At 35.4% G+C, this 22,920-nt stretch overlaps 1 protein-coding gene across 7 annotated transcripts in view; it reads right to left on the reverse strand.

Annotated features, from left to right (window-relative positions):
- FUT8 (fucosyltransferase 8) overlaps nucleotides 1-22,920 on the reverse strand; it is a 321,926-nt gene that overhangs the window by 133,677 nt on the left and 165,329 nt on the right. For all 7 annotated transcript variants that reach the window (XM_024750842.1, XM_024750839.1, XM_024750841.1 and 4 more), the window contains one exon: nucleotides 19,768-20,194. In XM_024750842.1, the coding sequence (XP_024606610.1) occupies nucleotides 19,768-19,970 (203 nt within the window). In that variant the 5' untranslated portion in view covers nucleotides 19,971-20,194. The remainder of the gene's footprint in view (nucleotides 1-19,767; nucleotides 20,195-22,920) is intronic.

Below are 22,920 nucleotides of genomic sequence, written 5' to 3' on the forward strand. Positions count from 1 at the left end.
GAACAAAGTTGTCTTGAAGTTCAGAAGCTTGGGTTCTAGTCTGGGTGCAGTCATGCACCTTGGGGGAAATATTCAGTAAGCCAACCAATATTCCATCTCTTCAGCTGCAAAAATGAAAGAGTTAAGAGAGATAACCTTTAAAGTCCTTTTCAGTTCTCAAATTCTATGAACAAGTAAGTAATGTATGGTACAAGGTATGGTAGCCAGCCTACAAAATGGCCCCAATGAGCGTCACCTCCTGGTGTGCACTCTCTCGTAGAGTCATTTATGAAGGAAAAAAAACAGTCATCAACTGGAAGTACAGACCATGGTCTTATAAAGTTTTTAAACATCATTAATAACCTTAGCAGTTAAAGTCAAAGAAACATCTCCAGGCCTACTCTTTCCTAGTGATGGAATATTTGGAGAGGAGAAGGGCAGAATTCAGTAAAGAGAAGAGAGGCAAAATGGCAACCTATATGGCATGCACTTTAAACACCCATCTTCCTACAGCTACCATCAATTCTTGTCAATTTTTACACTTTGACATAAAGATACATATATATTTTTTTCTAAAAGTCCAAATACCATTTACAGAAAATGTCAGGGTACTTCCCAAATAAATTAATCTCAAGAATTTTACCTTGAAGCAGTTTGGATTCAACAAAAGAAAAATAAAGAACAGGCAGAACAATCAGTGAAGAAAAGAAAAGAAACATATTAATCCTTACAGTGAATTTCTCTAGAATATTTTGGTGTTAGAATTCTAAATAAATGCATTCCTAAGAACATATTGAAAAGTTACCCTGAAGGAGGCACTAGGTTTAATACTATAGAGTATAGAAAGATGAATGAAACAGCCCCTGCTTTCAAGGTAGTTACAAAGGAAGAAAGGGGTTAAGATAAAACAAATCCATAAATGTTTTTAATACAATGTCTAGTAAAATACTATGAGAGATAATATGAGACTGATTTTATGCTAGAAGGAACTGAGGAAAGGCTTTGGAGAAAGCTGACTGGACAAGAGCCTTGAAGAGTGGACAGGATTTCAGTGGACAGAAAGAATTCTCAGGGCAGTGGAGAAGAGCATGAATGTATGGACATTTAGACATGCACAGATGCATTGAATATATACAGAAACTGCATTCTCTTGAGGCTTGAACCTTGAAAGCAAAATGCACTTTTTAATTTGCTTGGTTCTCTAAATAGAGAAGTTTAAAATATTTAAATTAAGTCTGTTATATCTTTGCACATTAATATAACCCATAATTCAATTCAGCATATGCTTGCTTGTTTTCACTTACTAGACTAGTAATAATTGTTCATCTAGGGCTTCCCTGGTGGCGCAGTTGTTGAGAGTCCGCCTGCCGATGCAGGGGACACGGGTTCGTGCCCCGGTCCAGGAAGATCCCACATGCCGCGGAGCAGCTGGGCCCGTGAGCCATGGCCGCTGAGCCTGCGCGTCCGGAGCCTGTGCTCCGCATCGGGAGAGGCCACAACAGTGAGAGGCCCGCGTACCGCGAAAAAAAAAAAAAAAAAAAAAATTGTTCATCTAACTTAAGATTTCTTACCTGACTACAGATAATCACTTTACAGATGACTGCCCTACAGGTGTAACATTGTAGACTATAGTTGAGATAAGTGGTCATTAAAAGAACCATTTATGTAAAATATAATTTCTACAAAACTTTTTATTTCCTTTAAATGAGTAGACCAGGCAAATACACGACATCTGATCTAAAGCAGAAGTTCTATATATACAAATATTAGAAACAAAGTAAGATAAAAACCATAACTTACCATACAGGACTATCAATAATATTAGATTAGTCAGTCTCTATACAACTGTGCTACAATGTCAGTAAAATACTTTAAAATATCGTACCACGTGGTATATGTGTTTGTGTATACTGGTGTAAGTGTGTTCTAACCTACACTCTAGGAATAGTAAAATACTTTATTAGGGAATACTTAAAGATGTGCCTATATTTTGTTGCTGAGAATTGGTGCACATTCATCAGAGATAGTGGTCGGTAGTGTTTTGTTTTGTTTTTGTAGAGTCCTCATCTGGCTTTGATATCAGGGTAATGCTGACCTCACAGAATGAGTTTGGGGGTATATCTTCTTCTTCAACATTCTGGCCCATATAATTAATAAACTGGCATTAGTAAATCCTTACATATCAATAATTGTTCTATTTGTAAATATACTGACTTCTCCAATCAAAAGACATAAAATGACTAGATACATGTTGTTTTTAAGCTGGCTAACATCTATTCCGTAGTCCATGGATCAAGGAGTAATTTTGATTTTCAAGTCTTATTCTTTAAGAAACACATTTTGTAAGGCTATAGCTGCCACAGACAGTGATTCCTCTGATGGATCTGGGCAAAGTCAACTGAAAACCTTCTGGAAAGGATTCACCATTCTAGACGTCATAAACAACATTCGTGATTCACGGGAAGAGGTCAATATATCAACATTAACAGGAGTTTGGAAAAAGTTGATTCCAATCTTAATGGTAGACTTTGAGGGGTTCAGCACTTCAATGGAGGAAGTCCCTACAATGTGGTGGAAACAGTAGGAGAACTAGAAGTGGAGCCTGAAGATGTGACTGAATTGCTGCTATCTCATGATAAAACTTGAACGGATGAGGAGTTGCTTCTTATGGATGAGCAAAGAAAGTGGTTTTTTGAGATGGAAGCTACTCCTGGTGAAGATGCTATGAAGATTGTTGAGATGACAAAAAAGGATTTAGAATATTACATAAACTCAGTTGATAAAGCAGTGGCAGAGTTTGAAAGAACTGACTCCAATTATGAAAGAAGTTCTACTGTGGGTAAAATGCTATCAAGCAGCATTGCATGCTACAGAGAAAACGTATGTGAAAGAAGAGTCAATGAATGCAGCAAACTTCACTGTTGTCTTATTTTAAGAAATTGTCACAGTGACCCCAACCTTCAGCAACCACCACCCTGATCAGTCAGCAACCATCAAAACCGAGCGAAGACTTTCCACCAGCAAAAAGATTATACCTTGCTGAAGGCTCAGATGATGGTTAGCATTTTTTTAGCAATAAAGTACTTTTAAATTAAGTATAATTAAGTAATTTAATTATATACATATTTTTAGATATAATGCTATTGCATACTTAATGGACTACAGTATAGTATATATGCACTGGGAAGTATAGTATATATGCACTGGGAAGCCAAAAAATTTGTGTGACTCACTTTATTGCAATATCTGCTTTATTGTGGTGGTCTGGAATTGAGCCTGCAATTCTCCGAGGTATGCCTATATATGCTGCCTAAGAGGGACTCATTTCAGTTTTAAGGACACACATAGGCTCAAAGTGAAGGGATGAAAAAGGATATTACATCTAAAGATTTGATGCAATCCCCATCAAAATTCCAATGACATTTCCCACAGAAATAGAAAAAACAATCGTTAAAGTCGTATGGAACCACAAGAGATCCTGAACAGCCAAAGCTATCCTAAGAAAGAAGAACAAAGTTGGAGGCATCACACTTAATGATTTCAAACTATAAGCTATAGTTATCAAAACAGTACGGTACTTGCATTAAAAACAGACACATAGATCAATGGAAAAGAATCAAGAGCCCAGAAATAAACCCTTGAATATGTAGTCAACTAACATTTAATAAGGGAGCTAAGAATACTCACTGAGGAAAGGACAGTCTCTTCAATAAATGGTGTTGGGAAAACTGGATACCCATTGCAGAAGAATGAAACCAAACCCCTATCTTACACCACTCACAAATATTAACTCAAAATGGACTAAAGGCTTAACAATTAAAACCATAAAACTCCTGATAAAAACAGGGGAGAAAGATCACTGACATTGGTCTTGGCAATAACTTTTTGGATGTGACACCAAAAACACAAGCGACAAAAGCAAAAATTAACAAGTGAGACTACATCAAACTAAAATGCTCTGCACAACAGAAATAATCAACAGAATGAAAAGGCAATCTATGGAATGGGAGAAAATATTTGCAAAGCATATATCTGATAAGGGATTAATAGCTAAAAATACATAAAGAACTCATGCAACTCAAGAGCAAAAAACAAATCTGATTTAAAAATGGGCAGAGGGACTTCCCTGGTGGTGCAGTGGTTCAGAGTCCGCCTGCCAATGCAGGGGACACGGGTTTGTGCCCTGGTCTGGGAAGATCCCACATGCCGTGGAGTGGCTGGGCCCGTGAGCCATGCCCCTAAGCCCGCACGTCCGGAGCCTGTGCTCCGCAACGGGAGAGGCCACAACAGTGAGAGGCACGCATACCGCGAAAAAAAAAAAAAAAAATGGCAGAGGAACTGAATAGACAGTTTTCCAAAGAATACATAAAAGTTCCCAACAGGTACATGAAAAAGTGCTCAACATCACTAATTATCATATCAAAGAAATGAAATCAGTATCTCCAAGAGATAGCTGCACTCCCATGTTCACAATACCCAAGACATGGAACCAACCTAAGTGTCTGTCAACAGATGAATGAATAAAGAGTATGTGGTATATATACATACAGTCAAATATTATTTAGCCACGAAAGAAGATGGAAATCCTGCCATTTATGACAACATGGATGCGCCTTGAAGGCATTATCCTAAGTCAAATAAATCAGAGAGAGAAAGAAAAATATTGTATGATCTCACTTATAGACAGACTCTAAAAAAGCTGAACTCATAGTTCTGGTGGTTCCCAGAATCAGGGGTAGGGGGGATGAGGGTGGGGTAATGGATGAAGGTGGTCAAAGGGAACAAACTGACCAAATTATTAGATGAATAAGTTCTGGGGATCTAATGTACAACATGCTGACTGTGATTAACAATATTGTACTGTATACTTGAAAGCTGCTAATAGAGTAGGTCTTAAAAATCTCACACCACACACACACAAAAGGTAACTATGTGAGGTGATGAGTGTGTACCTAACCTTATTATGGTAAAAATTTCATAATACATCAAATCATCACGTTGCACACCTTAAGTGAACACAATGTTATGTGTCAACTGTACATCTGTAAAGCTGGGGAAAAGCTCATATCTCAAAGGCAGCAGCAATATTAAGTTCTTTAGCCAACTATATTTCCAATCAAAGGTAGTTTGTTATTAGCTAGGTAGATAACTAGAAATATTATTTCATTGGTAAAATTAATTCAACATATATGAAAATGGGAACCAAGAAATGTTGTAGAAGCACTTTGTGAACAATTTTGTAAACAACATGTACGCATGTAGTAAATCCAGTAGACCACAATCTTTCAAATGACACCTTAGGCCTAGGTTTCAAACCCATATGGTGTCCAGCGGCTCATTCAGACATTCTCTGACACCTGAACAGAAGGTAGACCAAAACCTGTTATTACAATAATGTCACAACTGCCTCAAGAGAACCTTTCACAAAAGATACTTCAAGAACAACTGAAAAGACTGAAAGCACGGACTTTGACAAAGTTACACAACAGACTGTGTGACTGTTTTTGCACCTGCTTACTAACATTTGTGTGTGGCAGAATTCAATCTGAATCTTGCCTTCACTGTAACACATATTAAATGTTAGCAAAACTGTGGGGGAGAGGCCTATCTTCCTTACTGACCTCTAGCTTTTGGAAGCTACCAATAACTATCAAAAAAATCAAATAATAATGACTCGGTTGGTTTGCAACAATCTCCTGTGCACTCGCGCACACGCGTGTATGTGTGTACGTGCACCCATGCATATGCATAGTACACGGTACCATCAATATTGTGGAGAAATGTATTCTTCATAATGCTAGGAAGCCAGAGGCATATTTATTATTGAGATACACAAAAAAGACTTTTGCTTTCTTCTCAAGGATCAGAATAAGGTTTTACTGATGGTAGGTTTGGCTCAAGAACTAACAGATCCCACAGTTTGTACACATCCCCTTAAATGGAAATGCACATACTGTTTGTGTACACTCTTCCAAAAAGGTGACGCTGTGCCCGAATATAAAAGGACTATTATGGCATAGTGAGAAATGAACTCAGATCTGTTCAAGATATTACCTTGTGTGGACAACGGCACCAGCAGTTTATGACTCCATCAGGGACTCTAAAGGACCATAGGAAGCTACATTTAGATGTATTACATCTATTTCTACTCCATATGGTCACACCACTTCCAAGAAATTTATGTATGGTTGACCAAATACATTTAGAACTTACAGTATGTGGTTTCTTCCCACAGATTCTGTGACCCACGTGAAACACTGCAGTACTGATCACAGTAAACTGCTGTGTCAAATGTGCTACTTGTATTTATTTATACAGATTATAAGCTATTACTGCAGTTAAGCTCAATAAATATGAAACAGAATCCCCACAGCTGACACAGGTGCATCTATATAACAAAGATGTAGTGATTCAAGTGGCCATTTCTAATACTGATATGTGGAAACCTCTGATCATATTTAACAATTACCAAGGGCAACTGTAATAATAACTAGGATAGTTTGTCATTATCTGTAGGCTAGTAAAACATATTGTCCTCAGATAATATTTAACAGAAGAGGAACATGAAAAGGTATAAAAAATGACAGCATAGGCAGTGTACTGAAAATTAGATCCAACTTCGTAATTCCTCGGAAGATTCTATTTTTAACTTCTGCCATTGACTTACAGAAAAATGGCTAAATCGTTTTAGCTTTTGTACATATCATATGGTAAGAGATAATACTTTTGAAGTGCTACTGAATATAAATGAGAATTAACATTAAACTATACTTTTGAGTGTCCCTTTTGTCTCTATTTGCAGATACAGTATTCCATATTTATTACTCCAAACATCACACTCTCTTATGCATTTCTGATGTAAAATATCTCTGCCAAGCAACAGTTTTTGCATAATTTTAAAAGAACAAAAGGATTGTATTAAAATAAAACTTATTTTATTTGAACCAGCAACAAGAAAAGCACAGTGTGCTATTTTATACTATACCTCCTTCTAGACATTGTAATTCATAAGCTAACACTGCAAAATAGAGATTATTATTACCATTTTACAGGTGAAAAAACTGAGGGTCAGAAAGATTAAGTGACTTTTTAAAGATCATTAAGTTAGTAAGTGGTAGACTTGCGATCCAAACCCAAATCAGAGAAGCCCACGCTCCTTTCGTCTCACCCAGCTGAGCCTTGAGATGAAACCCCAGACCTAACCACCGCCTTCTGCAGCCTTGTGAGAGACCCCAAATCAGAGGTACCAGCTAAGCTGTGCAAGGACTCCTGATCCAGAGAAACTGTGAGATAATAAGTGTGTATTGTTTTTTACCACTGTTTGTGGTAATCTGTTGTACTACAATTGATAATATACCTGTTTAACAGGTTAGATATAAATAATTCAATGCATTTTGTTTTAAAATTAGTTCTAAGGAACCTAAAATAAACTAAAGAACAAATCATCAAACATGACTCCCCTTTTTACTCCACAATTTATCCAGTGCCTTTCACTAAGCTTTGCCATTTCCTTCCTGTTTATAATATTAGTGGCCTACATTTTTTGATTTTAGAACTACAGAAATTCTACTTGACTCCATTTGCTCTTCAAAATCATGTAAACAGCTCCAGAAATCTTACACTGTATTTTTTTCCCAAATACTGAAAGTTAATTTACTCTAATTTTCTCTGCTCGGTGGTGATTCTGACATTATATATGAGTGTACCAATGCAAATGAGGAAAGCGATTATAATTCCTAAGCAGAAAGCATGATCTTACCCTATATTCCACAAAGCCGGCTTTTATTAAACCATCTTTGTTGGAAATAAGAAGTGGGCAGAGCTTAGAATGAAGAGGAAAAGGAATTTTTCTCTACAGAATGGATTTCCAGCTGACTCTATAATAAGAAAAAATGTCCACAGTCCAATCCTCTTCCCTGCCCCCTCTCTAAATACACAGACTTCCCTATTCAATATGTCAAGACAAGCTACAAGAAATTATAAAGGAAACACTCCTATCCAAGCAGAGAGCACATCAGAATAGGAGGGTTTTCAATGGTAGATGTGTATTCTGTTGTTTCTGAATATTCTATAAATGTCAATTAGGTTAAATTGATTGAGAAAATGCTGTTCAGCTCAGTTATATCCTTACTGATTTTCTGCCTGCTTGATCTATCTATCACTGAAAGAGGGATGTTAAAGTCTCTAGGTAAAATAGTAGATTTATACATTTGTCCTTGCCTTACATATTCTGCCTCATGTATTTGATGCTCTGTTGTTAGGTGCATACATGCTACGAATTGGTTGTCTTCTTGGAGAACTCCTTGATCATTATGAAATGCTTCTTCTTTATCTTTGATAATTTTCCTTATTCTGAAGTCAGTTCAATGGTTAATGGGGAGGAAAGGAATCTGACAGAAATATTATGGTCTATGTTCTAGTCTTCTGGACGCCCCCCCCCCCCGCCACACACAACAAGCAAAGAATATTAGGACAAAGAGGATTGTGGCACTTTTATTCTGACATAGCAGTTACTTTTACAGGCACCATAGTAATGTGATTACAAATCTGGATTATGGAGGGATAAATTAGGAGTTTGGGATTAAAATATGCACACTACTATATGCAACATAGGTAACCAACAAGGACCTACTGTATAGCACAGGGAACTATACTCAATATCTTGTAATAAGCTATAATGGAAGAGAATGTAAAAAAAGAATATACATATATAACTGAATCACTTTGCTGTATACCTGAAACTAATGTAACATTGTAAATCAACTATATTTCAATACAAATTTTTTAAAAAAAGAAATTAAAAAAAAAAGGAATTTGGATTAGGGAGTCAGTGTCTGGATCCGAACTTCAGATCTACCTTTTACAGTTATATAAATTTCAGCAAACTACTTAACTGTGCTTCATTGTCTACATCTATAAAATGAGGATAATGTGAGTATTTAAGTCATAAGCCTGTTGTAGGGGTTGAGATAAACTGCTTATAATATGGCCTAATACACAGTAATGGCTATTATTATTTTGCTGTCTTGCTGTTCCTGCTACTAATGTTGTTGTTTTTAGAACAATCAAGAAGCTGGGAGTAAAAGCAGAAGCTAACATCTTGGCTTTGAATCAGCCAATGAAATACACATAAAACCCTGGGTATGAAGAAGAAAATTAAGAGAACATAATAAATGTTGATGAAAAGAGCATGACATCTTCAATATGCTATTCTTCTACTAATGTTCTGTCCCCATAAAAGCTAGTAATGATAATCGTGTGGAAAAATATATGTGGTCCTATGGTTCTGTGCCACATAACCAATTGCTATATCCATGAAACAGGTGCAGTGGTTGAAAAATTTCTTGTCATGGAGATTGTTGCTGACCCTACAAATAAGAGTATGTTAATGCTATTCCCACACTTCTTCCTCTCCAAACCCATGATTACTGTGGGTCACCTGAAATGAATGGAGGAACTTCTACCTTGTGCAACACATTTTCTAGCAATTACTTCCATATGGATGATTCCCAAAGGTATCTTCCTCTCTCATCCTGGCCTTTTCCCTGATTTCTAGATTAACTTTCTAACGTTCTATTGGATAGGTTCCGCAAGCACGTCAAGCTCAATCTATCTAGATCTCATCTTGATCTCTTTCTCCTAAGAGATTCACTATATTGGTCAATGAAGCAGAGATTACTCTGATAGTTAAAAACTTCCAATCCACCCAAACTCCTCCTTTCCTTTAACACACACCTGGGGACACAATGGGAGAGAAAGTTAAAAACAAACCCAAGAAAAACCTGAAGAACCCGGTCTTAAAATGGTCAAGAACCAGAACAGCTCCAGGGACGTAGGTACAGGAACTAACAGGAATCTCTTTACAGCAGCAGTATTGGGATAACTCAAACCATTTTCAATCCAGGTAGTTTGGGTTTCAGGTAGAATGTAGTATGTAATGGTAAACCCTACTCTTGCTGTAATGATGACAACAATCAAAACAAAGAAAATAACTTGAAAATATAACCCATTTTAAAGCCATTAGAGAGGTATATTAAGTGCAGGATTAATCAAATGTCCAGAGGACAGCATTCTATAACTAGCCATGTTCTTACTTAGGGAGCACTTCCTGATTCTAGGTAAGATGTGAGGCACAGGCTTGGATCCCACAAAAGGTTTTGAAAATTTGGAAACTACAGGGGCACTAAACACATAACCAGTTTTATCCATGGTATATTAGCTTAATTCTGGGGCTCCCAGGGAGACTAGAGAGCAATTTAAAGACAGACTAAAATTTCTCAGTCTTGTGATATTACAAGACAAAGTTCTGTTTGAGACTTACCTTAAACTCATAGCTAGTGTTTTTATGCAGTGTTTGCCATATTTAGATGCTACATAGTGTAAGAGGCCAAAGAGCAAAGCCTAAAACATCTAAAAGGCAGACTAAATTTCCCACAGTATTTTAAGTCTTCAAAGAAATCCACCAAGTTCTTAATCAAAAGCATGGAAGATTTATGCCTGAGGAACAGGGAAGGAACAGAAGTGGGCTAAGTTTTACTAAAACCATAATGCAGCCATGACCCAGCTCAATCCCTGATTGCACTGAATGAGATAATAAGCCCAGAGATAATATATCCCTAACAGAGGGAAACCTCTGTAACCTCCATACTAGTTTTACACAATATTTTGTCAAAATATCTGACAAAAATAAAAATTACTAGACATGGAAAGAGTCAAAAAATGTGACCATTAATCAAAAGAAAAATAAAAGTTGGTCAAAAGATGATCCAGATATCATCCAGGTATTAGCAGACAATGTAATAGTTATATCAGAGTAACTACTTAAAGAAATTATAAAAAACATGGACAAAGTAGATGAAAAATAAAGAATTTACAAAGAAATTTGAAATTATCCAAAAACATGGACTAGATATTCCAGAATCAAAATATATAAAAATTAGTATTGGGTGTGTTTAACATCAGAATGAATGCAGAAGACGATAGATTAAATAAATTGGAATACAGTTCAAAAGAAAATATATAAAATGAAGTACAAAGACAAATCAGATTGCAACAGACACATAAAAGGCACGTGAGACACCATAAAAGGAAATCTGCTAATATATGTAAGTGGAGTTCCAGGAGAAAAGAGAAAGAGTAGTCCAGAAGCAGTATTTAAAGAGATAATGGCTAAGGATTTTCTAAAACTGATAAAAGACATCAAACCTCAGAATTAAGCTCAGTGAATTTCAAACTGGATAAAAACAAATAAAGTCATATCTGCGTATCACTGTCAACTTGTAAAACACCAAAGACAAAAATTAAAATGCAAAGTAGCCGAAGAAAAAGATATACTTCAATTAAAATTGCTGACTTCTCAACAAAAACTATGAAAGCTAGAAAACAACAGAATGACGTATTTAAAGTGTGGTAAAAAATTACTGCCAAACTAAATTCTATGCTGGCAAAAATATCTCTCAAAACTAAATGTTTTTAAAAAGTCTTCAGAAAAAGAAAATCTAAAAGAGTTTATTGCCATCAAATCTGTACTACCAAAAATACTAAAGGATATTCTTCAGGCTGAAATGATCAGCATGGAAGAATTAAACTGCAGGAAGAAATAAACAACATTAAAATGAAATAAACAACATTAAGAAGAATAAATATATAGTTAATTATAAAGGAATATGACAATTTAAATCAAAATTATAAAAACATAATGTGCAGTTTATAACAGACATTGGGTTAAAATATATGACAATAAAAAGACCAAAAGTGGATGTGGGGGAGGGGTGTTAAAGATTTAAGTAGGACAAAATTCTTGCACTGTTCTAGAAATGATAAAAATATTACTTTAAGACAGATTGCATTAAAAGGGTATATTTGATAGTATCCAGGGTAACCATTAAAAGAATAAAAATGTATAACTAAAACTATTATAATTGAGAAAACAGAATAACAATTAAAAAAACTGTTTAATCCAAAAGGAAACAGTGAAGAAAAAAATAAGAGATGAGATCAAAAGGGAGGAAAAAATAGCAATGTGGTAGACTTATACCCAGTAATTGCATTAAATGTAAATGGATAAAACAACTGAATAAAAAGGCAGAGATTAACAGACTGAACAAAAAAAAAAATAAAATCCAATCCTATTCTTATAAGAAACACTTCAAATAATTAAATCTGTTTAAATATATTTAGTAAAAAACACATGAAGGTTAAAATTAAAAGGATGAAAGAAATGTCATGCAGACACTAACACAAAGAAAGTTAGTGTAGCAATATTAATACTGATACCAAATAAATAAGACTTTATAGCTAAAAAAGTATTATTAAAGACAAATGAGGTCATTAGAAAATAAGATATTCCTGTAGCAAATGAAATAGCTTTAGATGTATCAAAGAAAAGTTGACAGAGGTGAAAAGAAATAACCACTGTTGGAGATTTTTAACATGGCTTTCCTTTTAGCTGATAGAACAAGCAGATTAAAAAAATAATTCTATATAAATTTAGAAAATACTAGTAACACAGTTAACCAACCTAACTTAAATGACATGTGTAGAAGAGCATTTCCAACAAGAGCAGAATACACATTTCTCTTAAAACATTCATCAATGTAAGTCATTTGCTGAGCCATTTAAAATTTCAAAGAACTGAAATGATACAGAATATAATTCTATCTGGTTGAAGAACACTCTAGAAATCAAAGCCAAAAAGATAACAGAATAGTCCCACTTAGAAATTAAGCAACACACTCCTTTAACTGTGAGTTAAAGAACAACAACAACAAAAAAAAAAATCACAAAAGAAATTTGAAAATAGTTTTAATTGAATAACAATTAAAATAGGTCACTGTCAGAACTTGCAAGATGCAACTGTGCTCTCTAAAGCTGTGCTTAGAGAGAAATTTACAGCTCTCCAGGCAAATGTTAGAAAAAAAGCAATGCTTAAAATCAATAATATAAAATTCTTCCTGAAAAAGCTTTAAAAAGAACAGAGAAACAAACCCAGAGACTACAAGAAAAAAATTATACAACTAAGAGTAGAAATCAATAAAATAGAAACAGACATACAACAGGAGAAAACAACAACAACCAGAGATTCTTTGAAAAAGTAAATAAAATCAATAAACTCTTAGCAAGATAAAAGGAGAAAATACAAACAAATAAACAATATCAGGAATGAAAAAGGAAACAGTACTACAGATATTACAGGTCTGAAGAAGAAAAGTAAAAAGGAATTATGAACAACTTTATGCAACTTTTGAAAACCTTGATAAAATGGACACATTTCTTGAAAAACACATTTTACCAAAACTGACATAGGAAAAAATAGAAAATGTGAATGGTCCAATTTCTATTAAGAAGATCAAATCTAGAATTTAAAGCCTTCCCACATGTCTCCTGTCCTTACCCAAACCAAGCTCCACTCCCCTGCAGCCAAAAAAAAAAAAAAGACTGCAGGCCCAGACAACGTCACTGAAATTCTAACAAAGATTTAAAATAGAACGAATACCAATTTTATACAAACCCTTCCAGAGAATAAAATTTTCCTGTACAAACTTAATACCAAAACCCAAAAGACATTATAAGAAGGAAATATTAAAGGTAAACATGTCTTGTTAACATGGAAAAAAATCCACTAGCAAATCTAATACAGCAGTATATGAAAAGGTTAATACAAATTCCAGGGAGAAAGCATCTGATTGTCAGACTGAGAAGGCTAGGAATCTTGAGTAAAAATCTCACTAAAATATTCTAACATAGGGAAGGAGTATTTTCCATAAGGAAAAATAAGATATCCTTTTTTAAAAAATAAATTTATTTATTATTTATTTTCTGGCTGCATTGGGTCTTTTGTTGCTGTGTGGGGCCCTCTCTACTTGCGGTGAGCGGGGGGTACTCTTCATTGCAGTGCACGGGCTTCTCACTGCAGTGGCTTCTCTTGTTGCGGAGCTCGGGCTCTAGGCGCGCGGCCTTCAGTAGTTGTGGCTCACGGGCTATAGAGCACGGGCTCAGTAGATGTGGTGCATGGGCCTAGTTGCTCTGTGGCATGTGGGATCTTCCCGGACCAGGGCTTGAACCCATGTCCCCTGTATTGGCAGGTGGATTCTTAACCACTGCGCCACCAGGGAAGCCCAGATATTCTTGATAGCATAAGGAATAAGGGATGCAGGGCTGCAAAACTAAAAGTAAAAAAGAATGGAAGGTTACAGCTAGATATTCTACACACTCCAACCCATTCACTTGCTGTAGGAATACAAGCGGTACACTCTTTATAAGCGAGATGAGCAATTATGGAGAAGATTGCCAACAGCAAATCCTCCAACCAACTAACAGGAACAAACACATCTCCAATTTCTAATACCAGCTTCTCAAAAAGAAGAAGTAAGATATGACCTGTGAAAAATCCTACCAGTCCCCTTTCTACCCATGTCAGTGTTTCATAATTTTGTTGCCTGAGACAAATTTTTCCACCAGAAGATTATTGCTTCAGCTCTAATCCAACCGAGGAGACTAGTACATAGCTCAGAAAAACAGATAATGGTAAGCTAATTATACTTCCTCTGTGGTCTGTAAAATTTACAGTTTATAGCTAACATCTAAATTCCAGAAGAAAATTTTTCTTTCCTGGACCAAACAAACAAACAAATCTTATTAAAAGGCCACAAAGTCACACTTGAATTTTTTTAAATTATGTTCCCCAAAATAAATGGAAATAGAATAAGGAATTAAGTTAAGAGGAAAGCTGTCAATTAAGCACTCTTTAAATGTTACAAGTTCTGTCCAGTTCTGACTTTTGTCACTGAGGTTCACTGCTCAAGGGGTTTCTGAACAAGGTTCAATAATCTTCCAGGTGTTTTCTGCTAAATTTCAACTCTGAGAGGAAGATTGTCAGGTTCAAGCCCTAAAAAGAAAAGATTCTGTGAACTGATAGCAATTTCACATTACTAAAGGTTAAGACAAAACAAACATGAAAGATGAAAGGCATTCCTGTAGGGTGGCAGGCTTAAAAAGTGATGATTTCGGGCTTCCCTGGTGGCGCAGTGGTTGAGAGTCCGCCTGCCGATGCAGGGGACACGGGTTCGTGCCCTGGTTCGGGAATATCCCACATGCCGCAGAGCGGCTGGACCCGTGAACCATGGCCACTGAGCCTGCGTGTCCAGAGCCTGTGATCCGCAACTGGAGAGGCCACAACAGTGAGAGGCCCGTGTACCGCCCCCCCCCCCAAAAAAACAGTGATGATTTCTAAGTTTTTAAAAGAAAGACTACTACATGTATACTCAATGTGCTGGCAATCAACAAATAAGAAAGGGATGTTTGGGCAAAGTCAAATAAGAGCATGAAGGGAACATGGGAAAATAAGCAGATGTACCTTGGTACCAAAGCCAACAGATTAAATCATTAATTTAGGTCAGCATCACCTCGTGTCTAGATTAATACTGTATTTTCCAGTTAATTTCACTCCAGTCAAGCACATGGCCCAAATCCATCTGAAAATCTAAATCTTCCTCAACCATTTTCACTACATCGATCCTCTGCTGAAAACCCAGTTACGGTTCCCTATTATCTATCAACCAAGCCTACACTAAACTCTGGCTGCTCAAGACCTCCATGATTTGACCTAATCTATTCAACATTACTTCTAGAGATGAGAAGAGTGGGTTAAATATGGCTACAAATTCTTTGCAGCTCCTACCTCCATTCCCTGAATATGGAGTATCCCTTTGATTTGCAAAGACTAACAGAATGTGGCAGAAGGGACACTGTGCAACTTCTCATGCTTGGCCTCAAGAGGACTTGCAGTTTCTGCTCTTTCCCTCTTGGAACACTACAGCGTAAGAAACCTGGGCTATCCTGCTAGAGTAGCCAGATAGAAGGGAACCAGCTGATGGCCCCAGCTAACCACTGAACATGTGTTAGGTCATCTGGACTGACCAACCACGATGGAGCCACCAGATGGCTGCAGCCACATGAGTGACCCCATACATAATTAGGAAAACAGCCCAGCTAAGGCCAACTGAAACTGAATAATCAGGAACAAATAAATGTTTATTGGTTTAAGCCACTATGTTTTTATTTTATATATACGCATATATACAAAACATTTTATGTTATATATAAAACCCCAATTTCTTAAAAAAATTCAGTAAGAAAACAAATAACTTAATTTTTAAAATAAGCAACAAATTTGAAGAGATACTTCACCGAAGAAGATATATGAATAGCAAATAAGCACATGAAAAAAATGCTCATCATCGTTAATCATCACGTAAATGCAAACTGAAACTATGAGATAATACTACATATCTATTAAAACATAAAGTAAAAATAGCTGACAACAGCATGTGCTAGCAAAGATGAGAGCTATAACTCTCAAGCACTGTGAGTGGGAATGCAAAATGGTACAGGTACTCTGGAAAACATTTTGCACAGCTTCTTACATAAAGTTAAAATGCACTTTACATATGACCCAGCCATTCCACTCCTAGGTATTTACCCAAGAGAAATAAAAACTCACTTACACACAAAAACTTACAGGGCAAATGTATGTAACAGCTTTGTCCATAATTGCCCCCAAAATGGAAACACTAATAACATCTTTCAACTGGTGGATGCATTTAAAAACAAACAAGACTGATACATGCATACTGTGGAATGCTGCTCATCATTCAAAAAAATTTTTTTAATAAAATGAACTACCAATACACAAAGTAGCACTGATGAATCACAAGTATATTACGCTAAATGAAAAAAGCCAGACTCAAAAGGCTACCTACTGCATGATTCTATTTATATAACATTCTGCAACAGGAAACAAACATAGGACAGAAAACAAATCAGTGGATGCCAGGGACAGAAAGTTGGAAGAGAATTTAACTACAAAAGGGCACAACAGAATTCTGGAGGGAGAAAGAATTCTTCTATAATTTGATGGTGGTACTGGTTACATGACTATAAGGATTTGCCAAAATTCATAGACACGTATGCTAAAACAAGTGTATTTTACCATACAGAAATTATTCATCAATAAGGCAGAATTAAATATACATACAGATACACATGTACACACAGAGATACACGCAGCAACCTCCCATACATCGTATTAAAACGTTTGTATCCCTCAGAGTAATGATTTTCAAATTATTTTCCTAAATTTGTAGTAGTATCAACAAAATTAGCAAACACTGGCTAGAGGGTTGGGTAAATGCTTTTTAAAATTATTGTCCTGAATCTTAAAAATTGTAGTTTCAGGCTTCTGGGTTACTTTCCAATTCTAATCCACACACCATATCTCAAAGAAATGACCTAGTTTACAGACATCTGAATTAATCCTTTATAGTCTACCTTCTGAACATACTTTCTCATAAGAAAAAGACACAGAAAAGTATGAAATATTACAATAAGGGGAAAAAAGAACACCAATGCCACTAGTGCCTCCACTGCTCTTCCTTTTATGTCAGGGGCTCTAAAATAATAATCTCTTTGAATAAAACACAAATGGCCCTACCAATAAAGTTGATGGAAAGGTCTGAAGAGGTTTTCTTCCCTAATTATTTACATATTTTCCTGAAATTATATGTGTGTGTGTGTGTGTGTATGGGCTCATTTTCTCCATCTGTACTTTCAGATTGTATTTATGATGTTATAGAATGACATATTAAATGTCTCAGCTCTTAGAAGTTGTCTCTACATTTGCAGTAGTTGAGAATTTAATTTTTTGCCAACATGAAAGACTATAAAGAAAGTGACTTCAGAGATCCAAAGATTATTTTGCAGAAGGAACAACTCATATTAAAGGCAAGCTTTCCTTCACGCAATAGAAGCAAATACTTGGAAGTCAGACAAGCCAAGTGAACTATCAATATTTAAGTTGAAATTAGGAAAAAAGTGAGCAATTTTTTATTAGCCTAAATTGTTAAGAGGCAATATGTTTTCAAGGAGTAAAATTCTCATAACATAGAACGAGATCTTAACTACAAAGCATACTCCAAAATCAACTACTCTTGCTGATCTCCTACGTGAGATGTTTAGTTGAGATTTCTGAATCATTTACTTCTCTCTGGTTTCTATTCAGAGAGGCAAAACCGTTCATCAGACCCCTGGCTTTCCACGCATACTGCCAGGATTCAAAGTAAGCTCCATCATTTGCGAGAAGTGTGACCTAGGGAAAAACTAAATCACTTAATATCCCATTGATTCCTCATCTGTAAAATGGTTATGAAAACAGAACCAGCATCCCATAAACAAGCTGTGGAATTCAATGAGATAATCCATGCAAAGTCCTTGGCACAGTACCTGGCACATAACAAACTCTCAATAAATGATAGCTATGATTACTAACCTCCAAATTATCAATCTTTGGTTCCCATAACAAATGATTAAGACTCTACTGAAAGACCACTCTCTCCATGATCCTTCCTCCCTGGCTCTCCCCAAAAATAAAATAAAATGATACACAAATTCAAGAATTTAGCTGTCCACTTTCTAATTCCTATGTACTTTGTATTTTCCTGAATGGTACTACTACGCCTACAAAACAGGGCTGATGTTTCATTCATTGAAACAGTAAAACTCTTAATACCTAGCACAGCCTTCCACAGAACATAAAGAGATCAAAATGATATCATGGTGAGAAAATGTTATGGAACTAAACAAAAGGAAAGAACTGAGTTCTAAATAAAGAGTTGAAAGGCAGTGAGGGAAGGGAGGCTCCAAGGGTGTATGACACTGCCAAATACATTCTTTCGTCACAGAAGGCTCCTCGGCCTCCACAAAATAGCTCTCTCCCCTTCTTCTCCAACTACTCTGAAAGTTCTATGCACAACAGAACGTTTCCACTTTCGACTCCTCAATGTATATTTTTCTCAAAAAGAAATGAATTTGTGCTCTTTTTTTCTACACTAACTTCCTTTAGAGTCAATTACCACCTCTAGACGACTCTCACCTCTTCATCTTCTCAAATCTCCGACCTCTGTTTTGAGAGACAGCAAGCACTAAGTATACAGTCACCTTCATATTTAAGTATGAGGAATTAGAAGATACTAGATAATTTCTAAATTCAATAACTTTGAAAACAAATATAGAGACTATCTATTTAACACTATGTTCACTTGCTTCCTGAAAATAAAAGTCTTTGTTTTTCCCAATAGTTGATGACTTCTAATGCATACATGTTACATTTTTTTTTTTTTTTTTGCTGCACCACGGCTTGTGGGATCTTAGTTCCCTGACCAGTGATTGAACCCAGGCCCCCAGCAGTGAAAGCGCAGGGTCCTAACCACTGGACTGCCGGGGAATTCCCCATGTCACATTTTTTTAATAGACTGGAAGTAACAATTATAATAATTCTCTAGATTCCAGACACAGTTGTTTTAGTTAAGAATGAACGTTTTCATTTAATAAGTTATAGTTAGACTAACTCAGCCTCTCAATTATTATGTGTTTGTTATAGTCCATGATGAAAATTTTAATATGTACTACTTTAAATCATACAAAGTTTATATTTATCAAAATTATCAAAATGCTGAAGATAATTTTAAACAAAATATAAGTAAATTAAATGGCATAGTTTTTCTATATTAAAATTCATAGGCAAAATAAGATTTGCCATTATAGAGTAACTCTCTATGTTAAATACATAGAGATATCACTAGCACAAAAAGTACCTTACTAAGATATTTAAATTTTTGCAAAAATAGAAGTTTACAGAAATCATTAAGTATTTTTTAATAGCTGACTGAAGCCTTGCACCTAAAAACAAAGTACAATATTTCAGCATTCTTCCCTCAGTTTTTTAGAACCTACCGGAGAGATTCAGCCATTCGTCTCAAGTCTTCATTTTGCTGTTTTAAGCGTTCAAGCTTTGCCAAAATCTTGGACAGTTCTCGGCTAGAGTGATCAGGGTGGTCATTATCTCGTACCAAGTGACCACCTATATAAAATAGCAAGGTCCCCCAGGCAAAAAGAATGAGCATAATCCAACGCCAGGAACCAGTCCATGGCCGCATTTTCAGAGTTTCAGTTCACTCTCCTGGGTTCCTGGAACTCAAGGAATTGAAAACATCGTCACTATTTCTAGCGAGTGCAAAGGTAGTAGCCTTCTGTTCTTTCAACACATGATGCTTCAGACAAATTAGTCTCTCTGGTAGTCCTGTGGTGACTCTTTCCAAGAGATCCTCCTGGTGGTATGAGTAGGAAGCTTTACTGTCCTGTGCTTCATGGACTCTACACGCTGTGGAAAGAATAAAAAATGTATTTAAATTAGTTAGGATATGTAAAATGGCATATGCTGAGATTCATGGAGTTAAAAGAACCATATTGGTGTTGACTAGCCAACTGGCTGGCAAATAAAGTAATTGCCTAAAGTAAGTAAAAAGCAAAAGCTTTTAGGTCTGCATATTAAATCAAGGCAGTACCAGATACATTAATTAGCTCTAAGCCCGAAAGTCCTCCAAATGCCATCATCACTTCTCCTTCTAACAACACTGTGCAACAGCACATATACGGAGATTAAAAGATTGTTATCTTTGAAAAACCACTCAAAACCAAACAAAATGTACTCAACTACATATTCTGGGCTAATGTTTCCATTATCTCAAACTGAAACATGTTCTCTGCATGAGTGAATTCATTCTTACAAAATCTCAACTCCACCCCACTCCATCTCACTGCTCAGCTGCCATTACACCACTTAACTCTGCAGGTGACAGGCATATTGTCACTTTTAGGAAAACTTCTAAAAGTGGCATGTATATTAGCCAAGCAAAGGTTATCACAGCCATCAAGCAGCTGGCAACCACTCCAAACATCACAAGTAAAGGTTCATATGGATTATGGTAGATTATTCCTTTCTCAAATTTATTTAAAAATACCAACAATTGCAATAGAAGTCTAATACCAGTTAAATCTTAGTTATGGAGCATCTTAAACTACAAAATGGATATGCTTTCTCAGGCTTGGTTATTGGTTTCATTTGTCACTTCTCCATCATTAGGCTTAGAACTTCCTTTGAAAACAAAACAATTTTCTTGCCAAGGAGATCATTTGTAGGCAAAGATATAACTTTAATACCATTTGATAAGAAAAGTCTTATCTCCAGACACAGAGTTCCTTATAAAAGAGAAGAAAAGAAATAGTTTCTATATACAAAACTGAATGTGATGGGTACTTAACCACTAATAAAACAGTTATGAAAGACTAGATAGAAAAGTTGGAGAAGAGGTTTCAAAAATTAGAGCACAGGACTACCATTATCCTCCTTTTGAACCTCAAATCTCAAATGCTTTTAAATGGCCAAGTATTCAAAGAAAAGAAAATCTCTTCAAAGGAGTGCCCCAGAAACATTCTACTTCCTTCCCATTTATTCCTACACTATTTTCCTCATTGTTTCTGGTTTACACCGACTAAACAAAGGATGAAAAAAATTGTACTCACTGAGAATGTTAGAAAGCCAAATAAAGTAATAATCCAAAGAAAACTTGGTGTTTTGTCTTTTGTTTTAATATCTATTCTTAAGTCTAATGAGAACATTCTTTTTATTGACTTCACTGTTCATTCTGTCTCTTTCTCAAAATCCTTTCTCAAAACCCTATTCCTCTAATTTCAGGTAACCCCACTATTCACTAAACATAAGAATAATTAAAGTCTATTCAACATCTCAGGTATTCAACATCTCACAAGATCCAGTCATGTGAGGTCTACTTTTTATATTATATAGAAAAAATGCAGACATTCAGGGATTCTTGGTTAAAAAACAAATTAAAAAATCCACTCTGATGGTCTAAGGGATGGATTTAATTCAGTAAGTCAACAAAAGAAGTATTAACATTTGAGTTAATAATACTGTTTGTGACAACACATGCAACCCTGTAAAATGCTGTCATACCATATGCTGAACCTATAATGTATCCTAGTCAATTCTAAGATACACCAGTAAGATATTAGAAATGTTTAATCTTTCCCTTCATACAAAAAGTTAACTTAGACAAGTGTGAAAAAAAAAGACAAGTGTGATAAAAACAAAAGTACAGAGAGTTTTCTAAACAAGAATCATTTCAATAACAAATAAGAAAAAGTTGTTCTATAACATTTTACTTAGAATTATAACAAAAAAATTATCATTAATATTCAAAGCCAGCAAAAGTATAATATAATTTGAACAGAAACAAGTTTAGAGAAACATAAATTTTGTTATACCAAGTGCTTTGGGATTTTATAAACCACCAACAAAAGTATCCAAGATATTAAATTACTATTTTTTTGCAGCAATATTGATAATGCATGAGTTATAAAGCAAGAAATTATTGTAGGAGCAAAACATGGTCATTTTCTTAATTAATAGCATCATTTTAACTCTGTTTTTAGAGAGATATTTCCCCAAATTTTGTTGTTCTTAAAACAATATTTTTAAAGGGATCAACGAAAATAAGCCAAGCTGAAAACCAAGCAGTTTTCTATGTAATTTTCCTTAGCACGGTTTAAAAGAGCAGGTATAGAATTTCTTCCTTATCCATAATGAATGACTGCTTACTTACCTATCATGTTTACTGTTTATTTTTGAACCATGCCTGCTAAAATGTAAACTTCATGATTTTTGTCCATTTTGTTCACTGACATATCCAAAGTACTTAGAGCAGTATTTACAACTTAGTAATAAACATTTTTTAATAAATAAGTGAATGAGTTGAGTGAAGGATGTCATAATGGCATATGACATATGACACCGAATCTGAGAACTTATCAGCTTCAACTGCATTTTATGCCCCACTTAAGAAAGCAAATACAAATGTAGAATGTGAGACAGTGCTATTATAAGGAAAATAAAATCATTCAAAACTTTAGGATTTATTATTATCAACATATATTTTACAAGACAGCCTCAAATTATTAAAATAAACTGGTCTAAAAGGCCAATAAGTCGCAATCTTATGGTTACCCTTCAGCCATGAGAAAATAATT

The sequence above is a fragment of the Neophocaena asiaeorientalis genome, unplaced genomic scaffold (assembly GCF_003031525.2).
Source record: "Neophocaena asiaeorientalis asiaeorientalis breed wild unplaced genomic scaffold, Neophocaena_asiaeorientalis_V1.1 scaffold140, whole genome shotgun sequence".
Lineage (NCBI taxonomy): Eukaryota > Metazoa > Chordata > Mammalia > Artiodactyla > Phocoenidae > Neophocaena > Neophocaena asiaeorientalis.